The sequence below is a fragment of the Anguilla rostrata genome, chromosome 5 (assembly GCF_018555375.3).
Source record: "Anguilla rostrata isolate EN2019 chromosome 5, ASM1855537v3, whole genome shotgun sequence".
Lineage (NCBI taxonomy): Eukaryota > Metazoa > Chordata > Actinopteri > Anguilliformes > Anguillidae > Anguilla > Anguilla rostrata.
The window spans coordinates 56826344-56841917 of NC_057937.1; the positions used below are offsets into that span (position 1 = coordinate 56826344).

Genomic DNA, 15574 nt, shown 5'->3' on the forward strand with positions numbered 1-15574 from the left:
GTGCGCTGTCCCCCCCCCCCCCCTCGCTTGCTCCCTCTCGCTCTCCGAAACCGCATTACTAGTCTGCGAGATTTATTATTCTTACCCTGCGAGACATCTGTTACACAGCTTCTTATTTTTGTAATGCATCATCAGCCGGGGGGGAAAATAATATTATCCCATCAGAGATATTGTACTCTGGAGTGTGGAAAACTCTAATGTGGAGTTTGAGCCATTAGGGCTCCCTGGAGGAGCTGCAGGGAGAGGCGGGGGCAGGAGCTGTCTGTCTCTATGCCTGTCTGTTTGCCTGTCTGTCTGTCTCTCTGTCTGTATGCCTGTCTGTCTGTGTCTGTCTGTCTCTGTCTGTTTTCCTGTCTGTCTCTCTGTCTGTCTGTCTGTCTGTTTGCCAGTCTGTCTCTCTGTCTGTGTGTCTGTCTGTGTCTTTCTGCATATCTCTCTGTTTGCTGGTTTGTCTGTCTTTCTGTGTGTTTGGCTGTCTTTCTGTCTGTTGGTCTGTCTTTCTTTTTGTCAGTCAGTGTATCTGTCCTTCTGTCTGTCTGTCTGTCTGTGTGTGTGTGTGTGTGTGTGTGTGTCCCTGTCTCTGTTTTTGTGTGTGTGTTAAGCAGCAGCTTGCTTCCTGTTCACTCGTGCCACGCTGCCTTTCAGTGCGAGGGCCAGCAGGGGGCGCTGTGCGGCCTGCGCGAGGAGCTGGAGCGCTGCCAGGAGGAGGCGCGGGCACAGGGGGAGCGCAGGGAGGAGGAGGCGCAGGGTCTGAGGGAGCAGCTGCAGGAGGTCCAGGCCCGGGCGGAGCAGCACCGCTCCAGCGCCGATGGGCTTCGGGCCGACCTCGAGCACGCCCAGAACCGCCGGAGAGAGGCGGAGGAGGAGGTGCGTGTGTGTGCCCCTCATACCCTGAGTACCCCACGACCAAAACCCAGCAGGTCCTCTCTCTGCTGCATGTGCTCTCTGTCTCTGTGAGAGGACAGGTCTGTTTAAACTCTATCTCTCTAACTCTGCAGTGTGTATGCATGTGTGTGTGTGTGTGTGTGTGTGTGTGTGTGTGTGCGCGCTCAGGACTCATACGTGAGTGCGATTTTACTTTATTTTTCTGGGTGTGCGGGTGGGTAGTGCACATATGTGAGCATGTGAGTGATGTGTGCTAGGTCCATGAGAGTCTGTGCTTGTAACCAGATGATGCTGTGTTTATGTGCGACTGATCATGCATGTGTGATTATGTGCGAGTATGTGTGTGTAAGTGTGTGTGTGAGTGATGTGTGTGAGTTTGTGAGTATGTGTGTGTAGGCGTGTGTGTGTGTGAGAGAGAGAGAGTGATATGTGTGTGTGTCTGAGTACATGTCTGTAGGTGTGTGTGTGTGTGAGAGAGTGATGTGTGTGAGTGTGTGAGTACGTCTGTAGGTGTGTATGTGTGTGAGTTTGTTCTGCTCCTCTCTCTCTCTCCCTCTCTCTCTCTCTCTGAGTGCTCACCGTGTTCTTGCAGGGCTTGCAGCGAGACGCCAGGCTGCGGGCCCAGGAGGCGGAGCTGACCAAGCTGCGGGCGGCCCTGCAGGAGGCGGAGTCTGTTGCCGCGGACGCGGAGGCCCGCCTGGAGCCTCTCTCTCAGTCTGTGGACCTGAGCAGGCAGAAGTACCAGGCCTGCCTGGCCAAGGTCACCCAGCTGGAGAGCACCCTGCAGGCCCGCGAGAGGGACCTGGAGGAGGCCAGGGCACAGGTTAGCAAGTACACACACACACACACACACATACAGAAACCCACACACACACACAAACATACAGAAAACCCCACACATAGACACACATAGACACTTACATACACACAAACACACACAGACACATACACACACATACATACACACACACGCATGCGCACACACACACACTGACACACACACATACATACACATACCAAATACATACACTAGGAACACCATCTTGAAAAACCTGTTGTTATATTATTTTATATGGAGTATTCCATCAGAGGCTGATCTTGGATCAGAATCCTCAGGGTTTGAATGGGGCTGAAGGAGCTGCTGATGTCATCAGTAAGCTGTACAGTGTCTATGGTGCTGAGCTCTGCGCAGTGAGCGCACAGTGAGCGCGTGCGAGCGAGCGGACGGCTCGGCTGCGCTCTCACAGGTGTGTGCGCCCCCGCCTGCGCAGGTGTCCGAGCGGGAGGAGCAGGCGGCGCGTCTGCGGGCGGAGGTGGCGGCGCTGCACGGCGACCTGCGGGCGCACTGCGCGCAGCTGGAGAGCGGGGACGACGCCCTCAGCGCGCTGAGCCAGCAGCTGCGCAGCACGCAGCAGGAGCTGCAGGAGTCCCGCAGCCACGGGCAGGAGTGTGAGCAGGTCATCGGCACCCTGAGGGAGAACTGCGCAGATCTGCGCAGACAGGTCAGTACACATACACACTCACACACACACACAGGGCAGGAGTGTGAGCAGGTCATCGGCACCCTGAGGGAGAACTGCGCAGATCTGCGCAGACAGGTCAGTACACATACACACTCACACACACACACAGGGCAGGAGTGTGAGCAGGTCATCGGCACCCTGAGGGAGAACTGCGTAGATCTGCGCAGACAGGTCAGTACACATACACACACGCACACACACGCACACACACACGCACACGGGCAGGAGTGTGAGAAGGTCATCGGCACCCTGAGGGAGAACTGCACAGAGCTGCACAGACAGGTCAGTACGCACACACACGCACACGCACACACACACAGGGCAGGAGTGTGAGCAGGTCATCGGCACCCTGAGGGAGAACTGCGCAGATCTGCGCAGGCAGGTTAGTCTGTCTACGTGTGATAAGCAGAAACACACACACACACACACGCAGGGTGGGGGGGGTGTTGATGCTGTCTGTGTGTCTGTGCTTCACTGGTGTAAGGACCAGTGTGCAACTCCGTGTGTGTGGCCTCTCCCAGGTAGAAGAGCAGGAGGAGATGGTTGTGAAGGTCCAGGCAGATTTCTCAACCTACCGGGCAACTCACATGCATGCAGACTCGGACTACAACTCCCAGCTTTCCCGCATCCAGGAACTCCAGCAGGTAGGCCCCACCCACAGACTCCATTGTTGCCAAGGCCCCAAGCCCTTGAGCAAGGTCCCAGCAAACAGGTTCTGCCATCAAATCAGTCATCCTGTGTCCGGCCCAGTAGTGGCTTTCAGCTGTGATATTTAAGGAACCCAGCCTGAGAGAGGTGTCATTATATGGGCTAGATTTGCCAGGTCATGTAGTGGAGGCAGTGACCCTCAGGGTGTTCAGGCTTGACTCAGTCCTGGATGCTCTTTAGTCTGTAGGTAAATAAGGAGCCTTGTTGGACAGAATGGCCTGTTTTCATCATTATGCATTCCCATTATCTTATTGGGTGAGGCCATATTGGCAGGTAATGGGAGTGCGGTCCTCCCTCCTGTGGGTGGCGCTGTGCTGGATGTGGGACCGGTGTGTGAGCAGGGCTTATCTTTCCCCAGGCTCTGTCCCGTGCCATGGAGCAGTGTGCCCAGGGCAGCCAGGCGCTGAGCGAGAGTCAGGCCACACAGCAGCAGCTCAGAGACGAGGTGTGCCGAGTCAGCGAGCAGAGAGACAGCAGCAAGACAGGTGAGTCTGCACCTGTACTCACACCTGTACAGAGTACACCTGGGCGGAGAACATCTGGGGATACCTGTACAGAGTACACCTGGACACACCTGTACTCTCATACCAGTACAGAGTATACCTGGGGATACCTGTACTCTCATACCTATACAGAGTACACCTGGACACACCTGTACTCTCATACCTGTACAGAGTACACCTGGACACACCTGTACTCTCATACCTGTACAGAGTACACCTGGACACACCTGTACTCTCATACCTGTACAGAGTACACCTGAGACACCTGATCTACCTGTACAGAGTACACCTGACAACCTGTATCTCTTACCTGTACAGAGTACACCTGGACACACCTGTCTTATAGTACAATACTACCTGTACAGAGTACACCTGACACACCTGATCTCATACCTGTACAGATACACCTGGACACACTGTGCTTCATACCTGTACAGTGTAGCCTGGACCTGTATTCATTTCAGTCTGTTTGTGTTTACGGTGTGTATGTGTTTGTTGTCTGTTTATTGTGTGTGAGTGTGTGTGTTGTGTGTCTTGTGTAGATAAAGTTGTTGTGTGTTGGCTGAAGTGCCTTGTAGTGCAGAGGCTTGAGGTGCTTGAGCGAGCTGAAGGGGGAGCTGCTGGGGGAGGTGCAGAGGAGGCAGGCGGAGGTGGAGCTGGTGGAGCAGCAGGCCGCCCGGCTGGAGGAGGACCTGCGGGTGGCACTCAGGCAGTGTGCCCAAAAAGAGCAGGTACACACAGGGCGGAGTCACTGCCCAGCCCCACCCTGAAACTGCTGGTACACACAGGGCGGAGTCACTGCCAGCCCGCCCACAAAGAGCAGGTACACACAGGGCGGAGTCACTGCCCAGCCCCGCCCACAAAGAGCAGGTACACACAGGGCGGAGTCACTGCCCAGCCCCGCCCACAAAGAGCAGGTACACACAGGGCGGAGTCACTGCCCAGCCCCGCCCACAAAGAGCAGGTACACACAGGGCGGAGTCACTGCCCAGCCCCGCCCACAAAGAGCAGGTACACACAGGGCGGAGTCACTGCCCAGCCCACATAAAACAGATACACGGAGGGTGGAGTAACATCTGCGCCTACTAAGAACTCAAGGTGCGCACAGGGCGGAGTCACTGTCCCACCCACAAAAAACAGGTACACACACAGTCACTTCCCCACCTTGCAACTGCTGGTACACACAGGGTGGAGTCACCTCCTGAACCACTGCACGCGAGAGGCTGTTGTTGCGCATGGCGTTTCCATGGCGTTTCCGTGGCGTTTCCATGGCGCGGCTCAGAGAGCGCACTCTCCGCGTTGCAGGCGGTGCAGAAGAGGGACGCCCTGCTGAGGAAGTCGGAGGCGGACCTGGTGGAGGCGCGCAGCGCCATCCGGGCCAAGGCCGCGGAGGCGGAGAGGCAGGCCGCCGCCCACCGCGCGCTGGAGGCCGACGCCCACCGCGCCCGGAGGGAGAGCCAGCAGAAGGAGAGCGAGTGCTCCGCCCACAGGGCGGAGCTTCTGCAGCTGAGGGAGGAGCTCAAGGAGGCTCAGACGCGCTGCAGGGACGCAGGTAAGAGAGGAGGCCGGTGAGCGTCGATGGCGCTGGAGCTCAGCGCAGGACGGGGCGGTGCTGTGACCCTCGCCTGTGTGATCGGGGTGGTCTGTGACCCTCCCCTGTGTGATCGGGGTAGCGGGTGTGTGTGTGTGGGACGGGGCGGTGCTGTTTGGGCGCTGGGGAGATTAATGGGGCGCTGACGCGGGCGGGTAATTGTCTTCATGTGGACGGAGGGAGAGGGCAGGGCGAGGTGGCCGCTCAATATGGCTGTCCCCGGGGCTGATTTGTGGCGCGTCGCCGTCTCCCTAAATCACGGCGGGGAGGCGGAGAAGGCGGTCAGAGAGAGGGCTGAGAGCGGGCCAGAGCAGGAACCGGCTAGCGCGCCGCGGGAAGGGCGGCAGGTCCCGTGTAGCGGGGCGGGGTAGCAGAGCTGGGTACCATAGCGGGGTAGGGGAGCGGGGTAGCAGGGTAGGGTAGCGTAGCGGCATAGCGTAGCGGGGTAGTGGGATGGGGTAGCAGAGCCAGGTACCATATTGGGGTAGGGGAGCGGGGTGGAATAGCGGGGTAGCGTAGCGGTGTAGCGGAGCAGGGTAGCGTGGTGGGGTAGCTGAGCGGGGTAGCGGGGCGGGGTAGCTGAGCGGGGTAGCGGGGCGGGGTAGTGTAGTGGGGCTGGGTAGCATAGCGGTGTAGCGGAGCAGGGTAGCTTAGCGGGGTAGCTGAACGGGGTAGCGTAGCGGGGTAGCTGAGCGGGGTAGGGTTGCGTAGTGGGTAGCATAGCGGGGTAGGGTAGCGGGGTAGCTGAGCGGGGTAGCGTAGCGGGGTAGCTGAGCAGGGTAGCGGGGCAGGGTAGGGTAGCGTAGCGGGGTAACATAGCAGGGTAGCGTAGCGGGGTAACAGAGAGTGCCTGAGGGCCGGCTTTAATAAGCTGGGCGTGCCGCTCACCTGTCTGTGCGGAGCTGCAGCGCTCGCTGTGAGAGAGCTCATCAATTCAGCACCCCGGGCTCTGCCACTCTCTACAGGACACACACACACACACACACTCACACAGACACTCACTCACACACACACACACTGCACACACACACACACACACACACACTCACACAGACACTCACTCACACACACACACACATACACACAGACACACACACACACACACTCACACAGACACTCACACACACAAACACACACTCACACAGACACTCACACACACACACACACTCACACAGACACTCATGCACACTCACACAGACACTCATGCACACGGACATGTGCACGCACACACACACACACATACACACACACACTCACACACTCACACAGACACTCAGGATATCACACACACACACACACACACACACACATACACACACACACTCACACACTCACACAGACACTCAGGACATCACACACACACACACATACACACACACACTACACACTCACACAGACACTCAGGACATCACACACACACACACACACAATACACACACACACTCACACAGACACTCAGGACATCACACACACACACACACACACATACACATACACACACAGACACACACACAGACACAGACACTCAGGACATCACGCACACACCCGCATCCGCACACACCCCCATATACGCACACACACACACACATACACACACGCACGCACACACACACACACACATGCGCACACAGACACGCACACACGCATTCACACGCACGCACAAACACACACATCCAAATACACACACACACACGCGCAGACACACACGCACACACACACACACACCTCTGCATGCACACACACAAACACACAGCTCAAGCTGTGCACACAAGGATCAACCAAGGACGAGTTTAAATTAACACAAACTTGGGCATGCACACCCACACACACACACACAAACACACATACACAGGCAAGGACCAAACAAGGACAAGTCCAAATTAATACAATCACTCAAACACACACACACACACACACACTCACACAGACATATCAACCCAAGACAAGGACAAATGAACGCCCACGTGTCCACACGCACACACACACACACACACACACACATAGTTACTCAGGACATGCACACACATCCGCTCGCTCACACGCACACACACACACACACAAAGATCATTAAAGGACAAGGCAAGTAGCTCTCGCTCATATTCATATCCAGGCATACTGTACACTGTGGATGAGATGAGATGAGATCGATATCCTCACCCACAGACTCGCTAGCACAGGGCTAGCTCACCTGCTTCCCATGGGTCCTGGAAACCTTGAAAAGAGCTTCATTTTCAGTTTTTTTGATCTTCGGTTTTGATTTGATTTGATTTTCATTTTACAGTTGGCTGATTTTGTGTTGGCTCATGCATTTTTACAGAACTGTCCTTTCTCCTTAGCTATGGATATAGATCATACAGCAAAAATCCAAATATTGAGCACTCAACAGCATCTGCATTGAAAAATTTGCCTTATAAGCTCAAGCATATTGGAAGACTCAGTTTTGTATAAAAATGAGATATTTTAAGACATCTGAAGGTCACTCATACCTATACCTAAATTAAGACTTAACTGAAGGTCACTTAATTTAGCAGTATAAATACTGTAGAATCCCAGGGTTTTAAGCCTACAAAGGGCCTTCCTTCGGAAGACAGACAGCCTACAATGTTTAGGCTAATATCTGCATGTATATGTGTGTGTGCGTGTCTTCTGCAGTAATGTGTGGCTCTTTAGCATTCTGTCCAGTACTGTCATACTCTTGCCTGCGTTTGACCTGTGGACTGGGTTTATCGGGCGCCATGGTGACACAGGGGTTAGCACTGTTGCCTCACTGCGTGGAGGTTCCGTGTTCTCCCCGTGTTCGCGTGGGTTTCCTCCGGGTACTCCAGTTTCTTCCCACAGTCGAAAACATGCAGCCCAGGGACTACAGATGAATATTATCCCTCCTGGCTAACTCTGGCGCGTTTACAGAAAATGTTATTAACGTGCAATGTCGTGTGAAATAAAGGAATAAATTAAATATTACCCGACGCTGGTACCGGTGCCCACGTCCTGTCTGTGCGTGCGCAGTGCAGGAGCTGGCCCGGCAGGAGGAGAAGATGGCGCTGGTGGAGGGCGGGCAGCAGCGGGCGCAGGAGCAGCTGGGCGAGAGGGTGGCGGAGGTGGTGCGGGCGGAGCAGGCCCAGAGGAGGCTGCAGGCCGAGCTGCGCAGACTGAAGGAGCAGCTGGCCCAGGCGGAGCAGCAGATCCAGGACTACAGGTACAGCCTGACCCATAGAGCCAGGACTACAGGTACAGCCTGACCCATAGATCCAGGACTACAGGTACAGCCTGACCCATAGATCCAGGACTACAGGTACAGCCCGACCCATAGATCCAGGACTACAGGTACAGCCTGACCCATAGAGTCAGGACTACAGGTACAGTCTGACCCATAGATCCAGGACTACAGGTACAGCCTGACCCATAGAGTCAGGACTACAGGTACAGCCAAGCAGATCCAGGACTACAGGTACAGCCTGACCCATAGAGTCAGGACTACAGGTACAGCCCAATGTGCAGATCCAGGACTACAGGTACAGCCTGACCCATAGATCCAAAACTACAGGTACAGCCTGGCCCATAGATCCAGGACTACAGGCACAGCCTGACCCATAGAGCCAGGACTACAGGCACAGCCCAGCGTGTAGATATTAACAAGTCAAACAACAAAAAAAGGAAAAAAAATTATTTTGAAATGACAAAGTAAATAAGAGCTTACGATAAATGAAACAGATAGATTAAATGAGGTGAGTTTTCAGTTGGCTAGTGTAGATTTTAATAGCCGAATAGTCTTTCAGCCGATTAGGAGTTTCACAGCAACGTTCCTCTGCCCATCTCGCCTGTGCGCTCGGTACGGCTGGACGCTCGATGTTGCTGCTGCTCGATGTTCCAGATCATTCCAGGTCAGGGCCTCCCGCAGTGTCTGATGCCTTGGGGCGGGGGTAATGTCCGTGAGTGGAGGGGCGTGGGGGGAGGGGGGAACCAGCACCTCGCCGAAGGTCTCTTGTTCAGCGAGCCGACCTCCCTCCCCCTGGCACAGCGTAGGCCCCACAGCCTGCCAATACGCATTAGGAGGGATTTGGTAATTAAGGGCTAAATTGGGTGTTTGTGGGCCGGGGGGGGGGGGGCAGGTCCTGGCAGGGGCGCGGACGGAGGGGGGGGGGTTCTAATTGCCGGGGATATTGATTGGGGGGGGGAGATTTTCACGAGCCATCGATTAGCTGTTACCGTGGTGCCTGCACGTCAATGAGAACAGGCTAAGGCCTGCTAGTTTCCCAATACCCCCGCTGGGGCTGGGCGTGACACAGCAGCTCCCGGACACCGCGTTTCCCCTCCTTTAGCCCCGTCGCTCCTTTAACCGCTGATTAACGGCTGCTCTCCCGGGCTCAGGTCAGAGCAGGGGCTGAGCAGGCGGAAAGGCCGCTCGCCGCTCGCCTCTCAGACGCTTTCCAGATCGTTCCGCTGTCCATTTTAATGCGTTACCTGTGAGCTCCCCTGAGTATATCGCTCCGGCTGGCTTACGAACAGTTTTTTAAAAATAAATGGCGGTTTACTGAGCGCGATGGCGTCTGTGTCACAGTGCTCTGGCAGTAGAGATGGCGGTTTACTGAGCGCGATGGCGTCTGTGTCACAGTGCTCTGACAGTAGAGATAGCGGTAGGGAGATGGCGGTGTACTAAGCACAATGGCGTCTGTGTCTCAGGGCCCTGGTGGAGAGGCTGAAAGGGGAGGTTGGCGGGAGCAGGCAGGCCCAGCTGAGCGCGCAGCAGGACAGCCTCCTCCACCAGCAGGGGGCGCAGCAGCTGGAGGCGGAGCTGGCCAGCAGCAGGGAGCTGGTGAAGAGACTGCAGCTGCAGGTAGGCGTGGCTGTGACCCGTGCGTACGTATGTACGTACATACGTGTGTGTGTGTATGTGTGTTTACATATATATGTGTGTGTGTGTGTGTGTGTGCAGCTGCAGGAGCAGGCGGAGTCAGGCCGGGCGTTGAGGGCGGAGCTATCTCAGGAGCAGAGCAGACAGCAGGACCTGCAGAGTCGAGCCCAGAGCAGCAGAGAGAGAGAGAGCAGCCTGGAGGCTAAGCTCAACTCTACAGCTAGCCTGGTGAGTTAGCTTATACACACACACATACACACTCTCTCACACACACACACACACACACTCACACACACACACAATCTCACATGCACGCACGCACAGACACACACACCACACACACACACTTACACACACACACACTTACACATGCGCGCACACACACACACACACATACACCCCCCTGCCATGCCCAGTACTATAACCGTGTCTCTACCACAGGTCTTAGAGGACACATTATCAGTGTGTTTTACCCACAGTGGTAGTGAGTAAGGGCATTGAGACATACGCACACGCTACTGATACAGATGTCAGCGGTCAGTGGGGGGGGGGGGGCAGTGGGGGGGGGGCAGTGGGGAGGGGGGGGGGGGGGTTACTGAGGCCTGCAGAAAGCCCCTTCTCCTGTGGAGAGGAAAGACGCTTCTTTATTAACAACTGGGCCCGCCACAGCCCTGATCCACCCCCTCCCCCAAAAAGCACCACTCACTCATGCTGAATATTTCAATATAAATTATTTGTGCATCAGACTCCAAAGTAATTATCTTTTTATAACCCCAAAGAATGCCATTAGATATTTTTTTCCTGAGGCAAACTATATTTTTATAAAAATATTTTCTTATATGGTATGAAATGCGCACAATCACAATTTTTTCTTTTTTTTTTTTTTTTACCTGTTCCAGCGTAAAGTGCCTCAGTCCACCAGTTGCTAAGTCGTAGAGAAAATTAATTCCTGGCACATTTGTAATCTCTGAAAAGTTTTAATAAATCTGATCAAAAAGTTTCCCCAGCCAATTACTGTGTGAAATTAATCTCTCTAATCCCATCTTAATATCTGGCCATGCATATGAAAATTTTCATCACACATCTGTGTGCTCGTCTGACTTAATCCCGCCCACCCCGACCCCCCACTACCATACCCCCGACCCTCCTGGCCCGCCTGCGAGTCCAGACCCGCGTTTTTGTCAGATCCGCCCGGCTGGAGGTGGGAGGGCCGTGTTTGACTGACAGCTGTCCGTCTCCCGCAGCTGAAGGAGAGAGAGAGGCAGGTGCACGGCCTGCAGGAGCGTGTGTCGGAGCTCCAGAGCGCCACCCACAGGCTGCAGGCGGAGCAGGCGGCCTGTCAGGCGCAGCTGCAGCAGTGCAGGAAGGAACAGGAGGCCAGCCAGGGCCACGCCCACCGATGCAGCAAAGAGGTCAGAGGTCACCGCACTGGGGGGTGTGGACAGTGCGGATAAGAGAAGAATTTTCCCTCCCGATCCCGCTGGTCTGTTTTAACACATGCCTGTGTGTATGTCTGTGTTTGGTTGTATATTGTGTGTGCCTTTGTTTTTGGGTATATTGTGTGTGTGTGTCTGCGTCTGTATGTACGTGTGTTTATGTCCATGGCGTGTGTGTCTGTGTGTGCGCACGAGTATTTGGTTGCTTGTTTCGTGTCCCTGTGTGTTTGGGTATATGATGCGTGTGTGTGTGTATGTGTATATGTGTAAGTATGTGTCTGCGTGAGTGTGCATGTCTCTGTGCCTGCACGTCTCTGTGTGTGTGTATATGTGTACGTGTGTGTGTGTGTATGTGTGTATGTGTGCATGCTTGTGCGTGTATATGTGGATGTGTGTGTGTGTGTTTGTGTTTATATACGTGCATGCTTGTGCGTGTATATGTGTGCACGTGTGTGTGTATGTGTGTGTATATGTGTGCATGTGTGTGTGTGTATGTGTGTATGTGTGTATGTGTGTGTGTGTGTGTATGTGTGAACGTGTGTGTGTGTGTGTGTGTGTGTGCGCGTCTCTCCCCCCAGCTGAGCGTGCTGGAGGACTGCGTATCCCAGCTGCAGGTGGAGCTGGCCCAGGCGCGGGACGGCGGCAGACAGGAGGCCGCAGACAGGGCCGCCGCAGAGCAGCAGCTCAGGGAGCTCAGGCTGGAGCTGGCCTCCGCACAGGGCTCCCACAGAGAGAGCATGGAGCTGGTGAGCAGCACACTGCCCCCTGCAGGCTCGGATGTGCATTTACATACACCGGTATACAGCAGGGTTTATTATTCACCATCAGTGCTTTTATCACTGCCGTCCTGTTTCAGTCCTGTTCTACACCGCTTTATGTGTGTGTGTGTGTGTGTTTGTGTATCTGTGTGTGTATCTGTATGTGTGTGTATATGTGTGTGTGTGTATGTATGTGTACTGTATATGTGTGTGTGCGTGTATTTGTGTGTGTGTATGTATTTCTGTGTGTGTGTATATCTCTGTCTCTATGTCTGTATCTGCGTGAGTGTCTGTGTGTGTATATCTCTGTATGTGTGTGTATGTGTACACATGTGTGTATGTATATCTGTGTATCTCTGTGTGTATATATTTCTCTGTGTGTACGTATGTGCATATTTCTGTGTGTGTTCCCAGCTGGCAGAGCGCAGTCGGCAGCTGGCCGGTCTGCGCAGTGAGCTGTCGCGGACGCAGCAGCGGGGGGCGCAGCAGGCGGAGGAGAGAGCTGCGCTGGAGGACCGAGCTGCGCAGCTGAGCGCAGAGCTGCAGAAGCTGCGCAGCGTCAGCCGCCACTCGCTGGACGAGGTGGGTCTGCGGAGCGTTTTCAAACCCCTTTTCTGAGAAGGCACATACCCCTGGGGTAGGAACCCCAGTCATCACTTCAGTTATTATGTAGAGTTCAGTTAGCAGTGCTGTCTGAAATTAAGAAAAGAAAATTAAGCAAAAACATTTTAAAACTTCCGTTATTGTGTGTGGAGTTCGCATGCAATGTTTCAAAAAAGTTGGGCAGTTTTTTTTTCTTTTGTGGCTATATCATGAATCACAGTGATTACTACAGTGAATTAAAACATCTAAAACATTGGATGAAACCAAACTGTCACCACAACATTGGAGCAATTAAAGAAGGGGCATCAGTGTAGTATAATCGTTAGGGAACTGAGCTTCTCCAAGGAATCTCCAAAGTCTTATGTTCAATTCCCAGGTGGGATTCTGTTATCCTAACCTTGAGGGCGACATAGCTGTTATCCTAACCTGGGGCGACATAGCTCAGGAGGTAAGACCGATTGTCTGGCAGGTTGTCGGAGGGTTGCCGGTTCAAACCCCATCCTGGGCGTGTCAAAGTGTCCTTGAGCAAGACACCTAACCCCTAACTGCTCTGGCGAATGAGAGGCATCAATTGTAAAGTGCTTTGGATAAAAGCGCTATATAAATGCAGTCCATTTACCATTTTGAGCAAGACACCTGAATTTCTTCATTAAACATCCAGCTGTCTAACTGGATTGTATGCAAAGAAATTGAGAAGGTTGTGCCTGCGTGTAACGTACAAACTGCAACTCAGATCTGTCTCTACGGCGTAGCTTCAAAACTCTGCTGACTGACCAGCAGTATGAACAGGAAGTGGGCTTTTTTTCACCACTGAAAATGGGTTTAAATGGGTCGTGACCTGTGACTGATTGGGTCAGAAGAGGGGGACGGGAAATTTCACGGGAGGCCAACCCCAGAGATGGGCCCGCGGGGGACCGGGTTCCGCTCGACCCGAAAGGGAAAAGGGTAAACGCAGAGCCCGCCCGTTGGCCTAAAATTGGATTTGCGGGACGTGAGGTGTGCTAGCACGTGTTAGCGCTCTGCTAGAGTTTGCCATTGCGGTGCAGTGTGCTGGAGCCGTGCTGGAGGTGGTGAGCGTGCGGGGGAAATGGCGGATGCAGGCCGCTCCGGTGGCGGTTTAATTAGCCTGTGCGGGGTTGGTGCTGGTGCTGCTCCTCTGGGAGGGGGCTGCTCTGTGTAGGAGCTGAATATGCAGCCAGGACCCTCTGATCCTGTTTCCTGCAAACAAGCACGATCACAGACACCTGTGTGTGCACGCAGTCCCATGTGTGCAAACGCACACGCAGCGCACACTCTCTCTCTCACTCGCACCACACACACTCTCACACACACGCATGCACACACAAACATGCACATACATACACGCTCACACACACTCAAACACGCACACTCTCTCCCTCACTTACACACACACACACACACCGCACACACATGCATGCACACACAAACATGCACATACACACACTCTCACACACTCAAACACGCACACTTTCTCTCACTCACTTACACACACACACACACGCACGCACACATGCGCAAACACTCACACACTCTCTCTCTCACTCACTCACTCGCGCACACACTCACACACCTTTTGCACAGCATGGCAATGCTTTTAATATGAATCAGAAACGGAATGCTGATGCATATTAATGCGGGCAGTGAGTCACAGCTCTCTGCGCGGTGGCGTTTAGGAAATGTGCTGAGCGTGACACTGTGGCTGACCCCAGGTCAGGGAGCACCGTCTCCACACACTGTCAGTGTTGCATAGTAACCGTAACTGGGCTCTAGACCCCCCTGGCAGTAATTGGTTAGGGAAGCGAGTCCCTGTAATTTCTCAGTCAGCAGAGCTACAAAAAAAACACTTTTAATAAATAAAAGATTATGCAGCGCGTGTGCGATTGTGCTCTCATCGTCTGTTTTCGCTTCGCCCATCAGAGATAATTGCTGCGTAGTCGCTGGGCTGGAGATAATGAACCCGAGGAGGGGAGGGACACTGTGTGTGTGTGTGTGTGTGTGTGACTGTAACTGTGAGTGTGTGTGTGAGCATGTGAGTGTATCTGTATGTGTGTGTGTGTGTGTGTGTGTGTGCGTGTGCGTGTGCTGTGTGTTGTGGCAGTGTGCGTGGTGTGTGTTTGTGGTGTGCTGTTGTGTGTGTTTTGTGTGTGTGTTGTGTGTGTTGTGTGTGTGTACAGAGAGCGAGCAGTTGTGTGTGTCTGTGTGTGTGCTGCATGTGTGTGTGGTGCATCGTGTGTGTGCTTTTGTGTGTGTGTGATTGTGCGTCTGCGTGTGTGTATATGTTTGTGTATGCATGTGAGTGTGTGTACAGAGAGAGCGGAAGCAGTGTGTGTGTGTGTGTGTGTGTGTGTGTGTGTGAGTGTGTGTGTTGGTCTGTGTGTGTGTGTACAGAGAGAGCGGAAGCAGTGTGTGTGTGCGTGGTGTGTGTGTGGGTGGTGTGTGTGTGTGTGTGTGTGTGTGTGTGTGTGTGTGTGTGCGTGTGTGTGCGGTGGTAAGGCGATGCGCTGCTCACAGAGGGATTAAGAGGGCTGTGGAGTTGACACTCTCTCTCCCTTTCTCTTTAATTGCCTCTTCTTCTTTCATTACCTTCATTGCCTGCGCTCCGGCTTCTGTTCTGCTGTTCTGGGCTTGTGTAAAGGTCACTGTGCTGATGAGATGTGCTCTGGGCCTGTCTCTCCCCCCCCCCCCCCCCCCAGC

The 15574-nt window shown here is 54.0% G+C and overlaps 1 protein-coding gene across 1 annotated transcript in view; it reads left to right on the forward strand.

The window, feature by feature from the left end:
- The window catches only part of LOC135256171 (trichohyalin), a 146389-nt gene that overhangs the window by 118368 nt on the left and 12447 nt on the right, over positions 1–15574 (forward strand). The window contains exons 23-35 of the mRNA XM_064338016.1: positions 646–867; positions 1478–1708; positions 2157–2387; positions 2930–3052; positions 3475–3770; positions 4203–4350; positions 4925–5171; positions 8217–8406; positions 9891–10044; positions 10144–10290; positions 11307–11474; positions 12077–12244; positions 12671–12838. Of these exons, the coding sequence (XP_064194086.1) occupies positions 646–867; positions 1478–1708; positions 2157–2387; positions 2930–3052; positions 3475–3770; positions 4203–4350; positions 4925–5171; positions 8217–8406; positions 9891–10044; positions 10144–10290; positions 11307–11474; positions 12077–12244; positions 12671–12838 (2493 nt within the window). The remainder of the gene's footprint in view (positions 1–645; positions 868–1477; positions 1709–2156; positions 2388–2929; positions 3053–3474; positions 3771–4202; positions 4351–4924; positions 5172–8216; positions 8407–9890; positions 10045–10143; positions 10291–11306; positions 11475–12076; positions 12245–12670; positions 12839–15574) is intronic.